Source organism: Misgurnus anguillicaudatus, chromosome 2 (genome assembly GCF_027580225.2).
Source record: "Misgurnus anguillicaudatus chromosome 2, ASM2758022v2, whole genome shotgun sequence".
In the NCBI taxonomy this organism is placed as follows: Eukaryota; Metazoa; Chordata; class Actinopteri; order Cypriniformes; family Cobitidae; genus Misgurnus; species Misgurnus anguillicaudatus.
Genome location: NC_073338.2, coordinates 825,529 through 849,335, shown reverse-complemented (window position 1 = coordinate 849,335; position 23,807 = coordinate 825,529). Strand labels below are relative to the sequence as shown.

General features: G+C 38.5%; 2 protein-coding genes across 2 annotated transcripts in view; one reads left to right on the top strand and one right to left on the bottom strand.

Moving 5' to 3' along the window:
- The window catches only part of cacna1eb (calcium channel, voltage-dependent, R type, alpha 1E subunit b), a 372,975-nt gene that overhangs the window by 281,355 nt on the left and 67,813 nt on the right, over positions 1 to 23,807 (top strand). Inside the window, exons 22-27 of the mRNA XM_073871730.1 lie at positions 1,101 to 1,257; positions 6,540 to 6,669; positions 6,815 to 6,874; positions 6,978 to 7,084; positions 7,589 to 7,685; positions 9,764 to 9,924. Of these exons, the coding sequence (XP_073727831.1) occupies positions 1,101 to 1,257; positions 6,540 to 6,669; positions 6,815 to 6,874; positions 6,978 to 7,084; positions 7,589 to 7,685; positions 9,764 to 9,924 (712 nt within the window). The remainder of the gene's footprint in view (positions 1 to 1,100; positions 1,258 to 6,539; positions 6,670 to 6,814; positions 6,875 to 6,977; positions 7,085 to 7,588; positions 7,686 to 9,763; positions 9,925 to 23,807) is intronic.
- On the bottom strand, positions 10,383 to 16,823 carry LOC141351503 (uncharacterized). The gene has a single exon (XM_073858456.1). The coding sequence runs from the start codon at positions 11,547 to 11,549 to the stop codon at positions 10,383 to 10,385; it is 1,167 nt and encodes a 388-aa protein (XP_073714557.1). The 5' UTR covers positions 11,550 to 16,823.

Sequence of the window (23,807 nt, the reverse complement as noted above, 5' to 3'; positions counted from 1 at the left end):
CTAACAGAATCTTGTTTCACATCCAGCTCAACACAGCTCATCTTATCTCCATATTATATCTCTGATTCATCTATACTACATACTAATTATTTACTGATTGTGTTGATGCAATGTCATTGATAGCTACAAGGTCCATGCATACTTTCCCACATTTAGCGAAAGACCATGACATGTCACTTCCACTTCTACTCCATTGATCTGTAATCAACTGACTTCTGCTACTACCACACTTAACTTATACCTGAGGGTACAGCTCCTCAGTGCCCCTTATGGTGGGCAAGAGCATTAAAAACATGTTAACATGTCACTACTCACTAAGATGGGTTGAATGCAGACTTCTTATTTCAAGTTTGAGTTACCAAAGCATTGGCGATTCCATCACTTTCATTAGAAAGTCCACAGTTCAAACGAAAATGCAAAATCTTGAGAGGTACATCTGATGGATAATGATATCCTTCATAAGCATTCTATGTCACGCTAGAATGCTTATGAAGGCTCAGAAGACGACCATGTTACTTCGCTGTTGGCTTCTTTAGGCTGGTTACCAGTGCACTACAGGATCCAACTTAAGGTCTTGATGTGTGCATTTAAGGCATGACATGGATTGGCGCCGGAATATTTGGTGGAGCTCATTAAGCCATATAAACCAAATTTACATCTGAGATCCTCAAACAAAGTTTTATTAGTAAGCCCAATGTATGTTGTAAATCTAAGGGAGAGCGTGTGTTGGTTGTCATTGGTCCAAGGCTATGGAATAAGCTTCCCTTTGAGGTTAGTTTGTCCCCTACCCTAGGCATCTTCAAGAGTCGTTTAAAATTACATCTGCTTTCCCTGGCATTTTAACTTTATATAGGAATATTTATCATTGATAATGGATGATATGTTTTGTTGATTCTTTGTATTTTATAATAAATACAATACAATACAATACAATACAAATACAATACCTAAAGTTTGTTTTCTTTGGTGGGTGTGTAGACAAGTAGTGGATACAGGAATAAATTGAAAGCATGACAGAAAATAGCAAACATACTTTGAGAAAGGTAATAAAATAAAACTTCTAATAAAAAGTACTTTCTTTTTCTTGGTTTAATTTCTAGTTAGTTTCAAAGATGTGGAGGCTGCTGACTCTGAGAAACCTGATGATGATGATGATGATTATGATGAAGATGATGATGATGAGAATGTGGGTGAACAATCAACTGCCCCAAAATCTGACACACCAGACAGCATGTTTATTTTTAAAAGCAAAAATCCGTAAGTTGCTTTTGAGATTTCACATGATCCAGCACCATACTTGATATACAAGCATTCACTACTGTTCAAAAGTTTAGGGTCACTTACTTATTCTTAATTATTATTTTCCCACATTTTAGAATAATAGTGAACTCATTAACTCTTTCACCGCCAGCGTTTTTTTAAAAAAGTTGCCAGCCAGCGCCAGCGTTTTTCATGATTTTCACAAAAGTTTAATGCCTTCCAGAAAATGTTCTTCTTCAAATATTTAAACATACAATATACCAAATGAAAGAACAGACCCTCTGCTTTCAAACAAAAAAAAACGTTTCATCCTACCTTCATTAGTTCTCTTGTAATCAGCTTTTGAATATGGGTAGGTTTCTGCAAAAACACCACATTTTGAGCAAAAAGCAGAGATAATTCCATTTTTGTGATGGACTTTTCATAGAGACTATTCAGAGCGATCTTTAAAACAGACACGGACATGCAGCAGCTTGCCATAGGGCAATACTTTTGGTTTTAAAAAGTTGCGGAAGGGCGCCACCTAGTGTATAATAGCGGTATTGCGGAAAGACGGAAATACTCGTCTTTGGTGGGGAAGCGTTTTCTCTTGATTGACGAGATATCTCGTCAATGGCGGGGAAAGAGTTAAAAGACACAATGAAGCTATGAGAATTGTTGTGATGTAGAAAATGGTATCGCTTTACAACTAGTGGCAGAACTAGATTTTTAATAAATGGTGTGGCCAAGGCTAGTTCGAAATAGCCCCCTGGTGCCAGGTGCCAGCTGATGCAGACCCTCAATTTAATTCCTATGAAAGAAACCCCTGGCCATATTTAACATCCACTTTGCATTTTAAAAAAACTCAACATCAAACCTGCGCAAGCATGTTCATGTAATTTGATGATACTCAGGGTTTAAATTGGACGGGGGTTAAGCCCAGGCACATAGGCTGAAGGTCTCGCTCTGCTCCGTGCCAGTGTGGCTGCTGGTACGTGTGTAATGACGCTTAGGTAGGTTTCATGCGAGTATGGAATTGCTGACCGGATTTTTACCGCTCATTTGCATGCTGTGTCAATTGTTTTTGACACCATGCACATTACTGATGCGCAGGTCGTCTCGTAACCCGCGGGCCCCGCGGGTAACCCGCGGGTCGGGTTGGGGCGGGCAAAGAAATTGTAACTTTAATGCGGGGCGGGTTGGGGCGGGTCATTAAAAACAAAATTAAAAAACTGATATGTTGCGTCTAATTCCCTGTAGCATATATATTAAATATTTGGGAATATATTTTTACATTTTATTATGTTCTTTGATAAGGTTAAATTACGTAGGCCTATGTGGCAACGTAACTTGCGTAACGTAACTTGAAACCTTTGGCGTCATGTCACGGAAGCGCCAAGTAGCTCCCGCTTGCCAGCCACAACAAACGGAGAATTAAAAGATGAAAGACGATCTGCAGGAGAAATTAAGGTAGGGAATTTGTGAATAGATAATACAAATGCTGCTTTTTTGTGTGGTGATCTACTTTTAAAACGATAAAGCCGACAAGTTCTACATGCTAAAAACACTTTAAATGCGTGGACTATACTGCATATATCTCTACATTGGATTTAGGGATGTCACCATTACTCTATTTTCTTGAGGAGTTAAAAAAAATCCTGGAGCACATGTCGAGTACTGTTTAAAATAGCGGAGATTTAGTGAAACAAACTAAAAAGAAAATTACAATAGTATCAGAAGCATATATCAGCACAATGCTGCCTCTCTCTCTCCCTCGTTCGCTCGCTCTTGCGTGCTTCAGCTCGTGCATGAAAGCAAGAATGCGATGCGACTGCATGCTTGTACATTTCGGAAGTTTACACGACTGAGCTGCAGCGGGCAGGCATAAGATTAATAAAAACACATATGAGAAGAAAGGCACAGCAACTCAAACAGACTTACGTGTTTCACAATTACTCATAATGCCAATTTTCCCGTGGAGGCATGGAGCAGCATGAGAATACACAGTTAACTTATGTGCCATCTACCGGCATTGCCTTTGCGATCAATGTATTGGACACCCCTGGTTTATCATTATCCTATCTCTATATTAATATGACCATGCTGGTTTCTATGGCTCATTCGTGTATGTTGTTGCCAGTTTACAGGGCGATGTAATCTAATGGCTGTTTGTTTCCAAGTACTCTTAGGCTGAAATAAAGCCTATTTTTATTTACATTACAAATGCCTAGTATGTCTATTTTAATGGTCGCGGGCGCGGAGCGGGTTGTAAAAATAGATACAGTGTTGCGGGGCGGGTTGGGGCGGGCCAAATATTTCATTTCGGGACCCGCGGGTTGGAAAAACGGCGAACCGCGCATCACTAATGCACATTATCTTCCGGGGTCTAGCAGCTTCGCGTGAAATCGAGCAACTTAAAAATGTCCTTTAGAATGCGTAGGGTCATTAGACATTGCAGAGAGAGAGAGAGAGTAAAGAAGAATAAAGGCCAAACATGTATATTCCCAAAGAAGAAAATGCCGCTTAGGCTCAGCGCTTGTGCTCGTAAGCCGAAACACGTCTGTGAAATAAACACGTGCAAAGTACCTCTCTTGCCCAGGACCATTCACCAAACAAACGTCCATATCCTGATCTGATGCAGAAATGTTATACAGAAAGCACAGAGCCAGAGTACAGCCACTACTAGTCCGTCCAAGCTCATATACTCCACAGATGCGCTGGCTCAGTGCTTGTGCTCGTAAGCTGAAACATGTCTGTGAAATAAACACGCCCAAACACACGCAAAGTACCTCTCTTGCCCGGGACCATTCACCAAACAAACGTGCATATCCTGATCTGATGCGGAAATGTTATACAGAAAGCACACAGCGAAAATACAGGCACTACTAGTCCGTCCAAGCTCGAGCCAGTCCGAGTTTCTCTACGCAGCAGAGGCCGAGGGTTGCCGTGTCTTCCCCGGTCTCCTCTACGCAGCCTCTGGCTTCTGTTCCTCCATCTGCCTCAGCTCTTTGCTGTATCGTGGCTCATAAAGGTGCAATGAACAGTGGATTAGAGCATCACGCTTGCAAAATCACCCTTTTACATATTATATCGATTACCTTCCCCTACTATTATAACATGAAGTCTGGCTCGCTCCACAACGTCTGTTAGCTTAGCTTAGCATAAAGATGGCGGCTGATTGTTTTTTGTCTGTGTTCGTGTATTTCCTAAGTCCCACCCACTGATCTGTAATAGGTCTTAAGCATGAGTGGGTCCCACCCATAGCCCCCACCTTGAAAAAATTAGTGTTTGTAGTCTTACACCCTCGACAAAGATACAGAAGTTCCTTCTTTCAATGACGCAAAATGACGATTTTTACATCATTGAAAGAAGTATGTGCAACACTGAAATCTTTATTTCTCCCGTCTCAGGGGAAACTGAGGGAATGATGCACGACCATTCAAAAAAATTACTGGGGTTCTAACGATACAAAGCTTAATGCAAATCGCTGAAGTGTTCCTTTAAAGAGCACCTATTGTCTGATTCATGTTTTTATATTTCCTTTGGTGTGTAAGTGTGTATTAGTACATATTAGCGATATGCAAATGGTACAAACCCCAAAGTAAACGATGACGTGAGTTATCGTCTCCAACGTTAATCTATTTTTTGGACTACAACAAACACACGGATTGTAGGCAACAGTTTACTTCCTGGGATTTGTGATGTAGACAAGACCGACATTATCATAATTCCTCCCGCTTCGAACTCACAGCCTGTAAGTTAACTCCTGTTAGCAACCAAATCTTTCAAACATGGTAAGGAGTGTCACATTTCTGGCTGACGTCAAAGGTATTAAGGCCAATCACATTCACAACAGATTAGCTGGCCAATCAGGGACACAGAATTGTTGTGATGTAGAAAATGATATCACTTTACAACCAGTGGCAGAACTAGATTTTTAATAAATGGGGTGGCCAAGGCTAGGATCAATAGTTCGAAATAGCCCCCTTGTAGCGGCCCCTTAGGTCCAAAGAATGAGGCATTGAGTTTTCACTGATGCTCAATTTGATCTTTATTTTTGATGCATTAAACTCCTTCTTTAGGAAGAATTTAAATAAAATATAATCCTGTTTTTATTTGTAATTTTTTTTAACTTTTATAAATGCAAGACATAACATTATGCTGTTCAATTTGTTTAGGTGTGTGGGAAAAGGAGCTCAGAAAGCTTGCACACATCTTCCTCAGCCTCTGCCATGTACTTTCATTTACACATGCTAAAGGGTGTGTTGCGTAGACACCTCTCGCAACGCAGTCTCTCCAATGTCTCACGACACTTTTCGAACAAGCCATATTTATATAATTATATGATTATATTATTACCTTATTAATGATTATATTATATATATATATATATATATATATATATATATATATATATATATATATATATATATATATATATATATTTTTTTTTTTTTTTCATTACAAATGTACTTGAATAAGAGTAAAAGTACCCATCCTTAGATTTACTCTAAAAGTAGTAGTTACCCCAAAAAATGTACTCAAGTAAATTTAATGAAGTAAATGTAATTCTTTAATACCCACTTCTACAAGGCACATGTTAATGAACACAATGCACAAAAATGTCATTTCCATAATGACCAAAACAATCTACCAAGAGCAGGGAAAATTAACGTTTATGGGATCACTCGCAAAAACAACCTTTCCAGTGCTAATTTTTCACTGTGTCTATTTAGTAAATCCTGACAGTAGTTTTTTTTAATGGCAGAAGAGGCATTTGTGCTAGCAGAAGCTGTTTGTAAATCTTGCCTTTAAAGGGATAATTAGAAAATTCTGTCATCATTCACCTGCGGAAGAGATTACAATTCAGTCTGATGGTAACCAAGGTCATGTTGAGCAAAACAAATAACATCAGAAGTGCTATGAGCAAATTGAATTCTTTAAAATTCTATAAAAGTAGCGGAAGCTATGTGATCCCACGTGATGAATGCTGTGTGAAAAACCGAGCATTCTTGTCATATCTGGATCATACTGAAATGCTTTGTGAACTATGTGGAACAAGTAAAATGTGTTAAACATAAAATGTGCACAATTATAATTTTGTAAACATTTAGGCACACACCGGATTAAGCAGTTTTTAAAGAAAACGTTTTGATCTAGTGATCCTAAACTTTTGGACAGTAGTGTATGTTATTGGAATGTATTTATTGGAGAATATTGTCTTGTATTTGTGCATGCCACATGATATCAACAGTTTAAATCTAACATCGAAATTCAACTTTTTCTTTCTGGAACTGAAGTATTAGGAGGATCTGCCACTATGTGGTGACCCTGCGGTACTTTGAGATGACCATTCTTCTGGTGATTGTGGCCAGTAGCATTGCGCTGGCTGCTGAAGATCCAGTGTGTGCCAACTCTGAAAGAAACAAAGTAAACACATTCATCTTAACATATTTGCTCTTTCACGCGACATCATTACTGATACAGTAATTTATATTGTCCAAAAGTGCGGATAGATATTTTGACATCTGTTTTGTGTGATTCAACCTAAGGTTTAATTGCATTATATTTGCAGATTCTACGTTATTTTGATTACGTTTTCACCGGTGTGTTTACATTCGAAATGATTATAAAGGTATGTGCTTTGTTACTTCATTTCTTATTACTTTTTCTGATTCTCATTAAATTATTTGTTGTGAGCAATTTTAGCAGTTTGATAAATTTTTGTACTTTTACAGATGATTGACCTGGGTCTTATTCTTCACGAAGGATCATATTTCTGGGACTTATGGAACATTCTAGACTTTATTGTTGTGATTGGAGCTTTAATTGCTTTTGCTCTGACGTAAGTATTTCATATTTGAATTGTGATTTGTATATTTACTCGCATGCAGACATATTTTGATAATTAGAGTTTAGTTTACAATAAATAATTGGGGCCTCATTCATGGCACAAAATAGGCATTGTTTTGTATATGCTTTACATTTAGACATTTTGTAGACTTCTTGAGATGCCCATAAGTTATATTTTTTTAATGCTTTTTTCTCTGTTATTGTTTTGGACTATGTTTCTGTGCCTGCCAGGAACTTATTGGGGTAACGGCAGACGCTTCTCATTTGTCATATTGTTTGTTTGTTTTGTTTGTTTGTTGTACACATTATATTGCCACTGCACATTTATTTTTGTATGTATCTGTGTATTAATATACTGACGTTTGCATTAACTTCATTAACTAAAATCTAAGTCATCCAGTCACTATTTTTAGCCATAAATAGATTTATGTTTAAGAGCCAGTATGGGTGTTTTGTCACTTTCACATCAGATTTATATGAGTTTTGTTAATTACAGAAACAACAAAGGCCGAGATATCAAGACCATTAAGTCTTTACGAGTTCTCAGAGTCCTGCGTCCTCTCAAGACCATCAAAAGACTTCCAAAACTCAAGGTGCTTGCTCTTTCTTTACAGTTTATATTTAAGTTAATAAAAGTTTCCACAACATTTAGATTATGCTGCTACATTCTAAATCATTTGTAATAGTTTAAAAGCTTATGTTAGAAGACCAGCTAGTACAGCAATAGCAATACAATAGTCCATTCTAGAAATTACAAGGGCCTGAACAAGGAGTTGTAAAGCATGCACATATGTCTTTGAGATCTGGAAAGGTCAGCGGGTCATCAAAATCCATACCAAGGTTTCTGACTGTTCTGGTTGATGTTATGGTTGTTGAGCGTAGTTGAATGGAACAAAATGTGCTGTGATGTTGGATGTTACGGCCAAGTATGTTAATATGAGTGGTCCAAACAGTGATCCTTGAGGAACCCCGGTCACCTTGTGATGAAATTGGTACATCTCCTCTCCATGATACCTTAAAAGAAGCTTAAGGTTGTGCTGGTTACTCTGTGAAATTCAAAATAAGTGATTACGGCAAAGTAAAGGTATTACATATTCATGTATTGGAGATTGCTGATTCATTGGGCAATGTAAGAAAAAGTCTAGTTGGAAGAGATATAACAAAATAAACAAATAAATTACACCTGGGCCCGTATTTATAAAGCCGCTCAGAGTAAAATTTTAGTCTTAACTGTTTCAAAATTTTAAGAATGACGTCCTTTTACTCTTAATCCTACACTTAAGAATAAGCTTGATTTATAAAGCCTCCTAAGTGTTAAGACTAGGTCTTAGCTCCTAAATTATTTAAGATAGCTGGAGAGGTCTCTTAATAATGTATTTTTATAGTACTTTTGAAAAAAAAATGTTGCATTGTTGCAGAGCAGAAAATGTACAATAAATACATGTCAGTAGTATATAGACAGTAGACAGGAATTAATATAACATTATGAAATATAAAGAGTATAGGGTTTTTATACAATGTAAATTATATTACACAATATAATATACAGTATAAGATGTATATTAGTGAAACTTATTCAAGTGCTTGCACAGTACCAAGATTTTTTATGGGATTATCAAGACAGCATACTTAAAATGAGAAAATTTAAGTTGATAAACCATCATATTTTTTAGGCCTAAATTTTTATACAATTTAAGTGAAATAATTAAAGTTAAAACATTTTAAATATTAGGTGTTACCAATTGAAGTTTTTTAAGTATAGCCGTTTGTACGTATTACAGTTTATGAGAGGTAAATAAAATCTACTATAGCATTATTAACCCAAAAAAGTTACAAGCTTGCAGTAACACCATTACATGTGATATACAGTGATATTAATACCCTGAGTATAAAACCCTGACCCAAAACATAATGTTAGCAGTGAGCAAGCCAAAGGTGAAAGTGACAAAGATGGCAAAAATTACAATTGTGTTTAAGTGGAGAAATCCAACTTAACTTGATCATCTTTTTCAGGCTTGATCATCAAAGTATTTTTTATCTAAGTGTTTGCAAACTTTAGTCTTTTTTATAAACAGCTTGTGAGTGAAATCAAATGATGTGATTCATTAACTTAATTTTTTAAATAGTATTACGTTTATCTATTTCATTAACATGTTGAAACTTAAGCAAAATGGTGCAAAATTTTGTAAAATAAATGCATGTACTTATTTGTAATATTGTTAAACATTTCGTGAAGCAAATTTAAATTAAAATATTTAAATACTAATATAATTTGAATGTGTTCATGATTTATAAATGTATGGTGTCACATGCTGCTGTGACTGTATAACATTGCCAGCTTTCTATTGGCTGATTCAGAGGTTAAAGGCGGCCATTTTAGGTTGAAATCATTGTAGATCTTAGTTTGAGGCACTTAAGTCAGCACTTAAGAATGAGTCTTACACTTTACTGAAAGTTGCTTTCAGCTTCTTTATAAACGTCTTCTATTCTCAGACTGGTCCTACTCCTTACTAAGAATTTTTTGACACTTAAGTCATAGCTTAAGACTATTCTTAAGAGCATTTAGAGATGTTTTATACATACGGCCCCTGTACTGTATCAGTTGTTAACGTTCACTGAAATGTTGTGTATAATGCATGTTAAAGACTTCATCTTTTCTGTTTGTTTGCAGGCTGTATTTGATTGTGTGGTGACATCACTGAAGAATGTCTTTAACATTCTCATAGTATACAAGCTGTTTATGTTTATCTTCGCCGTCATCGCTGTGCAGCTCTTTAAAGGAAAGTTCTTTTACTGTACTGATGGCTCCATGGGCACTCAGAAGGAATGTCAGTAAGTGCAAATTAAAAGTCATGTATCTATATGGTAAATCAACCATATTTATTGTTGTAACCGTGTATTTTACCATATAGAGAATGTGAAGCGATGTCACCCCGTGACTTGCTGGGGTGGCGCCCCTATGCTGGAAGTATCGATCTCTGTGTTGTCTTTGTGTTGTTATTGTCTTGGTAGCTGCCTGTTCAGTGTTTTGTTTGTGTGAACAATAAAATCCCAATGGAAAGGAATTATATGTGAAAGGTAGGGATGTGGAATAATTTTTATGTGATTGTCATTGCGCATCTCGTCAGTGAAGCTAGTTCTGTGATTAGTGTCAGGATTTGGAACAGAGGATGAACCCAAACGCAGACACGGATAGGAAAATGATAATAATTTATTGATAACAAAAAACAGAAAACAAAAACCCACGAGGGGGCAAACAAACAGATCAAACACTAAAACTCAGAACTACACTAACATAACATAAACAAAACACTAAACTTCGTGGGTTGCGCAGGCGGCTGTGGCTGCGTGGGTTGCGCAGGCGGCTGTGGCTGTGTGGGTTGCGCAGGCGGCTGTGGCTGCGTGGGTTGCGCAGGCGGCTGCGTGGGTTGCGCAGGCGGCTGTGGCTGTGTGGGTTGGGTAGGCGGCTGTGGCTGTGTGGGTTGCGTAGGCGGACGTGGCTGCGTGGGTTGCGCAGGCGGCTGCTCTGGGTGCGCTGGCGGCTCCTCTGGCTGCTCTGGGTGCGCTGGCGGCTCCTCTGGCGGCTCTGGGTGCGCTGGCGGCTCCTCTGGCGGCTCTGGGTGCGCTGGCGGCTCCTCTGGCGGCTCTGGGTGCGCTGGCGGCTGCTCTGGCGGCTCTGGGTGCGCTGGCGGCTGCTCTGGCGGCTCTGGGTGTGTTGGCTGTGGCAGAGGCTCCGCCGGCTGAGCCGACAGCTGGAGCTGCCCTGGTTGCCCAGTGAGAGATGGAGAAGGCTGTGACATCAGCCCCTTACTCTTCTTCTTTCTCCTCGGGCGAGGCGCAGAAGCCGTGGCAGGAGAGGTGAGCATGGTGATGAGAGCAGCAAACTCAGATGAGGACCCCTCGGATGGCGACTCCCACGAAACCCTCCTCTCACGTTTTCCAAGGAGGGAGACAGGTGGAGTGGAGCTTTCTAGGGTAGGAGAGGAGGGTCTCGGGTCGCTTAGGGCCACAACCCCCATGGCCCTATCCTCCATGATGGGAAAAAGCGGGACAGAATGAAAAGCTCCAGTTGAGACGGGTAAGAGAGAGCCTTCTGGGGTCGGAGAGGGGGCAACGTAACTTCCCAGCCTTATTGACCCCATGATGGGACCCCTTGGGACAGGAGGCAAAGGGGCTGGGTCAGCGGCTTTGGCTGAGACCCCGGGCTCAGGTCGATTCAACAGAAAATTGACCATGTCCGGAAAGCCCAGGGGTCTCAGCAACCTCATCTCGCTGAGGTTGAGGGGTTCGTCGAGGCAGCCATTGAACACAGTCTTAAGTTTTGCCTCGTTAAATCCGGAACCCCCCGCTGCTTTGAGAAATTGGAACGCAAACGTCTTGATGTCGGCCCCCTTCTCGCGGAGACCGAACAATAAATGGGCCTGGGTGGCTCGCTGGGTGGACTGGCTAATATCCATACCGGTCCGCTGGGTTCAGTGATGACGGGTTCGTACTGTCAGGATTTGGAACAGAGGATGAACCCAAATGCAGACACGGATAGGAAAATTATAATAATTTATTGATAACAAAAAACAGAAAACAAAAACCCACGAGGGGGCAAACAAACAGATCAAACACTAAAACTCAGAACTACACTAACATAACATGTAAACAAAACGCTAAACATCAACCAAAACACACTACACTTAACTTAAACAGGAACTGGTAACTGGAACAAACTGAAGACACCGACTGGCATGAATCACAAAGAACAACAGACGAACCTGTACTGAACAACACACACAAGGACTCTTAAATAGGGAGAAAGTAAATGACATACACCTGGAAAATAATCACAAATAAGGGATCGGGGAAAAAGTGACGAGACCCGGGAAATGCGTGGTCAGAATAAACCAATACTAAAACCACGCATCTCCCACATAGAACATATGTACTGTCAGAACCCTGCCTTGCTAAACTAGATCAAAAAACAAACAAGGATCTGGCAGGATTCTGACAATTAGAAGTAAATCACCATCACATGCTTTCCGATGGAGCGGCATTTACTACACAGTGCCGTAGTTCACTGCGCTGTGTTTCACGGAAACCTGGCTAAATGACACGATGCCAGACAGTGCGTTAATCGACGGGGAAATCGCATGGCGGAGGGACATGTTTCTATATCAATGAAAGGTGGTGTACAGACATTAAAGTGTTAAAGAGGATGTGTTGTTCAGATCTAGAAGCACTCTTCATTAACTGTAAACCTTTCTACTCACCGCGGGAGTTTTGTTTATTCATTCTCATGAGCTTTACAGAAACTCGCTCATCTAATCACAGACACGGAACAACAACACCCATACTTTTGTTCTTATCATTGTAGGGGACTTCAATAAAGCAAATACCTGAACTGCCAAAATACAGACAGCATGTTACATGTCCCACCAGAGACAGTAATATATTGGATCACTGCTACACCACAATAAGGAATGCTTATTACTCTTTCCCCAGAGCTGCTCTGGGTCTCTCTGACAACTGCCTGGTTCATCTTATACCAAATTGCAGGCAAAAACTTTAATCTGCCAAGACTGCAGTAAAGAGGTGGACTAACGAAACAGAGCAGGCATTACAAGCCTGTTTCGACCTTACTGACTGGAGTGTCTTTGAGCTGCTGCCAATGATCTGGACAAGCTCACTGAGACTGTAACTTCAAATATCAGTTTCTGTGATGATATATGCATCCCTACCAAGATGTATCTAACATTCAACAATGACAAGCCATGGTTCACAACAAAACTTAGACATCTTCGTCAGGCCAAAGAGGACGCCTACAGGAAAGGAGACAGAGTCTTGTACAATCAGGCCAGAAACACACTAAATAAGGAGATTAGAATGGCTAAGAGGAACTACGCTAAGAAGCTAGAACACCAGTTTTCTGCCAACAACCCTGCATATGTATCGAATGTCTGAAAGAAATTTCCAACTACAAGACACCTCCCCCTACCACTAAGGCCAATTTGCAGCTTGCTGAAGACCTGAATGAGTTCTACTGTAGATTTGAAACACCCCACACCTGCTCGAATCATCTCTCCACACAACCACTAACACCTCCAGCAACCCCCCTCTCCCCATACCTGCACATCAGCTCTCTGAAGAAGGTGTGCGCCAAGACTTGAGAAAGAACAAAAGAAAAAAGGCACCAGGCCCAGACGGGGTTTCATCAGCCTGTCTGAAAACCTGCGCTGATCTTCACACAAATCTTTAATAAATCACTAGAGCTGTGCGAAAGTCCCCTCATGCTTTAAACGCTCCACCATCATCCCTGTCCCAAAGAAATTAAGAATTAATAGACTTAATGACTACAGACCTGTCGCTTTAACGTCTGTGGAGTCATTTAAGAGGTTGAAGTTGGTTTTCTGAAGGACATCACTGGACCCTTACTAGACGCCCTGCAGTTTGCTTACTGAACTAAACTAAACTTACTCTCTGTCCCTAGCTTAGTGGATCACCAGCTTTCTGACAGATAGGCAACAGGTGGTGAGAATTGAAAAATTCACATCCAACATCTGCACTATCAGCACTGGTGCCAGGGAACCCAGGGTTGCGTCCTTCCCCACTACTCTTCTCCCTGTACACCAATGATTGCACTTCTAAAGACCCCTCTGTCAAACTCCTGAAGTTCGAGGACGACACTACAATCATCAGGACGGTGATGAGTCTGTTTACAGACAGGAAGTTAAGGAGATGGCAGTCTGGTGCAGTTACAACAATCTAGAGCTTAACATGCTCAGAACTGTAGAGATGATCGTGGAGTTCAGGTGGAACCCTTCTGCACTTCCTTCACTCTCCATCATGAACAGCACTGTGACTGCAGTGGAGTCATTCAGGTTCCTGGGCACCACCATGTCTCAAGACCTGAAGTGGGACACTCACATTGACTCTATTGTTAAAAAGGCCCAACAAAGGTTGTACTTCCTTCACCAGCTAAGGAAATTCAACCTGCCACAAGAGTTGCTCATACAGTTCTACTCAGCTCAAGCACACTGAGGAAGGCGCTAAGCCGAAATGCATCTGTGCAATAAATACATTTTATATGCAAAATGGGTCCCTTTCTATTTTGAGTTCTTCTCAGCTGTCATTGAGTCTGTTCTGTGCACTTCAATAACTGTCTGGTTTGGTTAGATATCAAATGCCTACAAAGGACATTTCGGACTGCTTAAAGGATTATTGATGCCCCCCTGCTATCCCTCTAAGAACTGTACACATCCAGAGTGAGAAAAAGGGCTCAGAAAATCACTCTGGATCCCTTACAACCTCTGCCATCTGCTTTTTAAACTCTTGCCATCTGGTCGACGCTACAGAGCACTGAATACCAGGCACAAGAACAGTTTCTTTTCCCAAGCAATTTACCTCATGAACAGTTAAATGTTCTCCCACTGTACAATAATAATAATATGTGCAATAACCTTATAGAGTATGTATATAATGTGTGTAATATTGCTTTGGCTCTCAACGAAGGCAATCACATTTTCTCTCCCTCTTCTCCCATTACCTTCCCTGCTTTGCTCCTCTCGTATTGTCTATTGTCTTATACTTTGAGAGACTCTCTCCACACTGCTCTCCAAACTGAAAATGTAAACATCATGGATTTGATCAACTGGTCTCTCAAAGCAATTGACACCATATTCTCGACGAGAAGCTTGGGTTCGGGGGAACCTGCCTGCCCTGCTGGAACAATAGCAGCTGGATATATGATGGACGTGTGGGAGAGGTGTTGGGTCGAGTGTCTGGCGGCTCTTTTCGTGGAGGACATTGAAGATATCTACCTATTCGGAACCACTATAACAGGTCTTATGCTGATTGGATTAAGCATTGCCCTGGGCCCGTATATATAAAGCCGCTCAGAGTAAAATTTTAGTCTTAAGTGTGTCAAAATTCTAAGAATGACGTCATTTTACTCTTATTCTTAGACTTAAGAATAAGTTTGATTTATAAATTCTCCTAAGTGTTAAGACTAGGTCTCAGCTCCTAAATTATTTAAGAGAACTGGAGAGGTCTCTTAACCTAGTTAAGAGTAACAAGAGGGCAGCAGAGAGGCGGAGGATCATGCACTTTACAACAAAAATGTGTTAGAATTACTTTAATTCAAATGGATTTCTATAGCACTTTAAAAAAAATATTGTTGCATTGTTGCACAGCAGAAAATGTATAATAAATAGTACAGTAGTAAAGTAGTACAATAGATAGGAATTAATATAACATGAAATATAAAGAGTATAGGTTTTTTTTATACAATATATATTATATTACACAATATAATATACAGTATAATATGTATATTAGTGAAACTTATTCAAGTGCTTGCTCAGTACCAAGAATTATTATGGGATTATCAAGACAGCAATGGTATATACTTAAATGTATAAAAATTTGAATAATACACACTGTAAAAAGTTAAAGTTGGATAAAATTATTGATAATGTCTAAAAATTTAATGTTTTTTCAACTTAAATTTCTCAGTTTAAGTGAAATAATTAAAGTTAAAAAAATGTAAATATTAGCTGTTACCAATTGAAGTAAGTTTTTAAGTAGAGCCACTTTTACATTTTACAGTTTATGACAGGTAAATAAAATACCATAAAATGCAAATAAAATCTACAATAAAAAATGTGAAGTATCTACAAGATTGCAGCGACACCATAACATGTAAAGTGATATTAATAGAGTATAAAACCCTTACCCAAAACATAATGTTAGCAATGTTAGCAGTGAGTAAGTCAAAGGTGAAAGTGACAAAGATGGCAAAAATCACACTTGTGTTTTAGTGGAGAAATCCAACTTAACTTAATCATCTTGTTCAGGCTTGATCATCAAAGTATTTTTTATCTAAGTGTTTGCCAACTTTAGGTTTTTCTTTATAAACAGCTTGTGAGTGAAATCAAAATGATGTGATTCATCATCTTAATTTTTTAAATAGTATTATGTTTGTATATTTCATTAGCAGTGTTTCCGCTATATACATTCTACTGTGGCGGCCCGCAACCCCTAAAACATCCCCGCCACGCCTGCGGTTGTGGATAGAAGGGATACAGCAAACGGAATCTTGCCGTATGAGCACTGTTTTATTCTAATCCTTCACCCAAACCCAACTCTAAACACAAAATTTCACACAATTGTAGGATGTATTTGTATCTCATTTAGCCAGAGCCGCTGTTTTCACCCTACCTCCAAATCTAATCCTAAACTTTTCGGCATTTGCTGTATCCCTTCTAGACAAAACCCACGGCGGCAGCTCGCAAAATAAAGAGCCCTGCCAGACCGTCTGTCTTTAAAAAATAAATAAATCCCTTTCTCGCCTCGCGTTGTTCACTCATTTATAAATAAATCGCCTAAAATATCATAATTTCCCCCATGGGTTTAGTTTCCTGCACCAATGGATTTAAATCAACAGATGATGATTAGGCTACGTCTCTGTTTTGAGAAATAATAATAAAATAAATAATACACAAAATATGTTACACTTAAATAATTATCAGATAGAAAAAACGAATAAAAAGTATTTGAGTTTCTGTTCTTTTTGTGACGCGCTCTAAAACCAAAGCAGCAGAAAGCACGTCATGTTTTTAATGATTTTAAATAAGCACAAGGATTTCTCCTTATTGTGAATTTACACAAATAAAAACACAACATTTACAGTTTCGAATGTTGTTTTACTTTTATCTGTATGACAATAAATGTAGGGTAATTTAAGGTGCAAGGTTATCACGCGTATGATGTTCACCGGCGCGTATAGGTTCCCCAAATCTTACCCTGGAGGGCCGGAGCACTGCAGAGTTTAGATCCAACCCTGATCAAACACACCTGAGCAAGCTGATCAAGGTCTTCATGATTACTAGAAAATCACAAGTGGGTAAGTTTGATTAGGGTTGGACCTAAACTCTGTAGTGCTCCGGCCCTCCAGGCTAAGATTTGTGGAACCCTGGGCTACACTAGTGATGTTACGTTCATGAACGAATCGTTCTTTTTGAACGAATCTTTTAGGTGAACGAATCGTTCTCGTTCACGCCATCCATTGACTCATATTTCTCGTTCACTGAAATTTCCCTCCCTTCTTGAGGAGCACGGACAAATGAAGCGCGGCTTTCTTTCCGCCTTCAAAGAGTGACAAAACTACGAGCCAATGGCAATCGAGTGTAAGCTGTGGCCGAGCATATGATTGGCTCAACGTACTGAATGACTGCGCCCTTCACTGACCGAGCCGCAGCCGCTGTTTTGAGTCTGAACGAACGAGAGAGAGAGACAGAGATCGCGTTCTTAAACAAACTGAATGACTGGTACAAGTTACCACCTAATGAATGAGATGAATGAGAGGGATCGTATAGAAAGCGAGAGCAACGTAAACAATCTTGTGAAAGAATCATGTGGTTTTATTTCAGTAAAGTTATAGTAACCATGTTAAGGCGGACAATTTACCTTAATACAAATGATAATCAAGGTAATTACTGCTGAAAAATGTGGTATTTCTGTTTAATATAGTTTTATATATCTATATAGTTTAATCCACCCTTTCACTGAACTTAAATCAGTCATCTGCGTCTGAACGAAGTCTTGAACGACATGACCGAAATTATATGATTCGTGAACGAGGATCTGATGACTGACTGAACCAGAGGAGGCATGCACGGGAGTCTTTATTTACCACAAATCCAGATTAGATGTACTATAAATGTACGTGTGTCTTAATATATTCTGTAGCTTGATAAAATTATGCTTAGTATTTCACAATTTGAGCTTTATTAAAAACTAATGAGTTTTTGCAAGTCTTTCATTGTCTTATAACACATAATGACACCCATCTTCGCCACCTATTGGCGTATTTATGTAAAATTAAGAAATGGTCACTGAACGAATCAGTGAACGAGTCTGAACGAATCATTTTGGTGAATGAACTGAAAATGAACGAGTCACCTAAATGAACGAAAATTTCCATCACTAGGCTACACCGACGCAGCGCAGGGCTGCAAGAAAAGACATAATAAAACTTTTAATTTAACATATTACGAGTTTTTCGGACATTCATTTGTAATCACTGTACTCATATTATCAAGTTATCAGGCCATTAGTTATTCGGAATATAGGCTATAAACGCAGCGCACTGCTGACCGCTCAGCTGTCAATCTGCTGTGCTTCAGATCGACACTCACAAAGTTTCACATTAAATGACAAGATATTTGTCCAAAAAAAAGGGCTAAATACTGAATACTACTCATATGGGACTGAAAGACATTAATAGTCGAATCTGTTTGGAAGGAAAATTACATTATACCCGTGGGAAGAGAAGGACGTTGGTAATTAAAACTTGAGGCAGAAGGTGAGACTGTTTCATCTGTTTCAGACAGCAGGGTCGGGGTACCCGCGGGTGATATTTGATGTAACAGGTGTAATAATATTAACGTGTCATTTGCGTTGTAGATGCAGGTCGGGACTCAATAGGCAAGAGTAAACTGCGGGTCTAACATCCAAGACCAAAATTCGACTCGATTCCGATAGGTAGCAGTTTTTAAATGGCCCCGTGCTTATTTGTGTTTAAGCTCTGTTTGAAGAACGTTTAAAGGTTTATATTTAACTGCGCGATTTGCGGTGTGACCGGGTCGGGGTCTTTATGTCAAACGGGCCAGGTGTTGAATAAAATTGCTGCTGATGTCGGATAACTGGTCGGGTGTTTTGTCAATCACTGCGGATGCGGATTATCAAACAGGACTGTGCATAACTTTGCAACAGGGAACTGTAACGCTAAACATGAGCATGAACTTGCGCACACAACAATAAAACTACAATGAAAGATCCGTACGAAACTATAAAACGTATTTTTTTAAGAAATGTTAGTTTACTGTAGCCTATATTCTACATTTAAAAAAATAATGTACATTTATAATCATCATGGGCGCCCCCTGCTGCCACAGCTGGAAAAAATCCTAGAGGAAACACTGCATTAGCATGTTGAAACTTAATCAAAATGGTGCAAAATCGTGTAAAATAAATGCATGTACTTATTTGTAACATTGTTAAACATTTCTTGAAGCAAATTAAAATTAAAATATCTAAATACTAATATAATTTTAATGTCTTCATGATTCATTCAATTTTATTTATTTGATATATTTTACAATTTTATATTGTTTTATATTTATATTGTTGCAAAGCAGCTTTACATGTAAAGTTAGATGTAGAGGAGAACACAGAAAATCAATAGATAATATAAGAAGTAGAATATAGCGGCTAAGGTTAAACCGTAAAGCAAGCGTATTAATAATGTAACGTATACAGTAAAGTCTACCTATCTCAGTAGGCTTATTAAAGAAAATCATAACAACCCTCGTTTCCTCTTTAGCACAGTTGCAAAACTGACTAGAAACAAAGAACAAACAGAAACCAATAGTAAACTCCAACACAATAGTAACGACTTCATGAACTTCTTTACTAACAAAATTATGTTTATTAGGGAAAACATAGAAACTACGCAAGCAGCCACCACTCTACCCAATAGTACATTTACCACTAGATTACCATATGAACATCTTGAGTCATTTAAACCTACTACAATAAAAGAGCTCTCTAAACTAGTAACGTCATCCAAATCATCGTCCTGTATACTAGACCCCGTTCCCACAAAATTATTAAAAGAGGTATTTCATGTAGTGTCAGACACGGTCCTAAATATCTTTAACTCATCTCTAGAATTAGGATACGTTCCAACAGCTTTCAAACTAGCAGTTATTAGACCGCTCATTAAAAAACCAAACCTTGACCAGGGAGATCTTAATAACTTTAGACTAGAGCTGTCAATAGATTAAAAAAATTAATCTAGATTAATCGCATGATTTCATGAGTTAACTCGCGAGTAATCGCAAATTAATCGCACATTTTTATCCATTCTAAATTTACCCTAATTTAACACTTTTCAGGTTTTTAATACTCTGATCATATATACATATATAGATGCTTTATGCAAATGTATGTTAACAACAGCCTGTTTACATCTTTAACAGAACCATCAAGCCATTGTTTTGTATATGCATTTTCCTTTAAGAAGAATTTTCTTTCTCCATTTTTATTTGATGCTGCATCATTTGTGACATGTGCTGTCAAATTTAGTCGAAATTAGCAAATTTTCAAAAAAATAGTTGTTCATATTTTGACATTCTCTATTAAAACATAGAACAATGCATGATTTGGTGGAATATAACAAGATATGACAGAACTACACGTGTTTGAAGTTGAAAGAGTCAGCAAAGTTAAATTACCAGAAAAATCACCACATCTATACATTAAATTACCACATCAATACCTTAAAATCACTGATAAAACTATAAGATTTAGCACACACAAAGCAAAAACATCATCAATATATGTTAAACTTTTTTTCTTGTGATCTAATATAATGTTACACATCAGATATTTTTACCCAACAGTTAACCAAACATTTCCTTAAGACATAACAGATTATAGATCCTACCTGCGTGAATTCTTATCAAAACAGATATTTGTAAAACTTTAATTTTCTGTAGATGTCTATATATCCGGGTCGCGCACTCGCCCGTCTCTCTGTGCACGCGCTTCAGATGTCAGTCAGTCAGCGTGAGGAGATCGCTTTTGAGTCTTGTCGCTCTTAATAACTCTTTAACAATAATCAGGTACCGAACTTTATCTCTCTTAATGACTCTTTTAACATCAAGCAAGTCCTGCAGTCTATTTTCTAAGTCATGCATAAAAGCGAAACCAAAATGAATTGAGACGCATCTTTGCATTAGATTAAGCATTAGAAGGACGGGAACGTTACACCTCAGACGTATGAATATAGATCATTTCAGATGTCCAACGAGCATTTAGAGCATTGGATTTGCTAGACGATTTGGTTAATGTTCTTATTTCTATGAAAACCTTTGAATCATTTAGACAGAATCCCATTTGTCTGCGTCTCTGTTCATTCAACTATGGGCTGGACCAAGGGTCAAACAGAAATTGCGCGTTGCGTTAATCGCCGTTAATAAAATTAGTTGCGCTAAAATGAATTTGCGTTAACGCGTTATTAACGTGTTAATTTTGACAGCCCTACTTTAGACCAATCTCAAATCTACCTTTTCTTTCTAAAATATTAGAAAAAGTAGTGGCAAGCCAGCTACGCACATTCATAGCGAACAATAATATATATGAAAAGTTCCAATCAGGATTCAGGCCCCACCATAGCACAGAGACAGCGCTGCTTAGAGTTACAAATGACCTCCTATTAACATCCGATCGTGGTGAAATCTCAATCCTTATATTACTAGACCTTAGTGCAGCCTTTGACACAATACATCACACAATCTTACTCAACAGACTAGTAAACTATGTTGGCATCAGTGGTCAGGCGTTAGCCTGCTTTAGATCGTATCTAACCAATCGCTATCACTTTGTTTATGTAAATGAGGAAGAGTCATATCACTCCCCCGTTAAATAAGGCGTACCTTAGGGATCAGATCTAGGCCCTATCCTATTCTCGTTATATATGTTACCTCTAGGAGACATTATCAGGAAACATAACATAAGTTTTCACTGCTATGCGAATGATACCCAGCTTTACATCTCGTCACATCCTAGCGAAACCCACCAGTTTGCTAAGCTAACAGACTGCATTAGTGATATTAGGGACTGGATGGCACATAACTTTCTTATGCTAAACTCCAATAAGACTGAGATACTTATGTCAGATTACAAGTTGCCCATAGATGGCTGCACGGTGGTGCCATCTTCCATGGTTAAGAATTTAGGCGTAATGTTCGACAGCAATCTATCTTTCGACAGTCATATCTCCAATGTCTACCGCACAGCATTCTTCCATCTTAGAAATATCTCAAAAATACGCCATATACTGTCTACATCTGACGCAGAGAAGCTTATCCATGCTTTTATGACCTCTGGAATAGACTATTGTAACTCGTTACTCGGGGGATGCCACTCAAATCAGGTAAACAAGCTACAGCTGGTTCAAAACGCCGCCGCAAGAGTGCTTACTCGATCTAAAAAGTATGACCACATTAGTCCAATTCTGGCATCTTTACATTGGCTACCAGTTAAATATCGCATACAATTTAAAATATTACTAATCACCTACAAAGCCTTAAATGGCCTACACCCTCGTATATTAAAGAACTACTATCAGAATACAATCCATCACGTAAACTGCGATCACAAAATTCTGGTCACTTAATTATCCCTAGAATATCAAAAGTGTCTAAAGGTGGTAGATCCTTTTCCTACTTGGCCCCTAAGCTCTGGAATGATTTACCAAATAATGTTTGAGTATCAGACACATCAATTTAAATCTAAACTTAACAAAGCATTCACATAAAATGTCCAGTATCTACGGACAACTTGTAATCTGACATATTATGTTTGGAGTGATTTGGTTCAATAATAAGTATCTCAGTTTTACCATAAAAAGTAAAGTTATGTGCCATCCAGTCCCTAATATCACTAATGCAGTCTGTTAGCTTAGCAAACTGGTGGGTTTCGCTAGGATGTGACGAGATGTAAAGCTGGGTATCATCCGCATAGCAGTGAAAACTTATGTTATGTTTCCTGATAATGTATGATGTCACATGCTGCTGTATAGCATTGCCGGCTTTCGATTGGCTGATTCAGAGGTTAAGGGCGGCCATTTTAGGTTGAAATCATGGTAGTCCTCAGTTTGCAGCACTTAAGTCAGCACTTAAGAATGAGTCTTACACTTTACTGAAAGTTGCTTTCAGCTTCTTTATAAACGTCTCCTACTCTCAAACTGGTCCTACTCCTTACTAAGATTTTTTTTACACTTAAGTCATAGCTTAAGCATATTCTTAAGAGCATTTCTGAGATGTTTTATACATACGGCCCCTGATAACAGCTGTTCAAAATCTCCCAAGGCTGCCTGTCTGAGAAGAGATAAAGGGCAGACATATGGATGCATATGCATATCACATTTGATTTTGTCAAGGGACCCTTTGTTAAACTTGTGATGCTACAATCAAAACAAACGTGAAGCGGGATTGCAGGAGGGTCATCCTGCAACTCAAAGGCAAGCACAAATGTTTTATTTACTGATGCTACTTTATCAGCTAATCTGAGCTGGTATATAACTTGATATAACTTAACTATATAAGCCAAAATAAACCAGCGATGTCCTGCACTGACTGCCTGAGTAACTTAAGTACATTATAAGATTGATAAGTGTACAATTTCACTGTCCTCACATTTAATGAAGTATGCTGTAATGTATTTACTGTAAAGAGATGCATGACTGAAGAAATGTAGTGCACTTAATGTGAGATAGTGGTGTTACGTCTACTACGTGTGTTCAGTTAATCTTTCAAATGAATAACTTCATGTTTTTAATATGCATTATCATATTTTTGTTACTGTATATTAACTGTAACAACCTACTGGACTCTAATACTGGAATTTTTGAAATATTAAGATTATAACTTTTTTAGGATAGGCCTATATAAGAAGATTTATATCACAACAGTTAGGCTACATATTTGTCAGCATGGCACATTCAAGTACACAATGACACTAGACTAAAATTAAATGGGTTTAAATTTAATTTAATGTAGATTTTGTCTACTAAAATCTCGTGGCATTTAGTTGACTAAAACTAGATTAAAACTAAATCAATTTAGATGACTAAAATATGACTAAAACGAAATACAATTTTA

Excerpts from the sequence above, each read along its gene's own strand:
- LOC141351503 (XM_073858456.1), bottom strand. The coding sequence starts at position 11,549 with ATGGATATTAGCCAGTCCACCCAGCGAGCCACCCAGGCCCATTTATTG.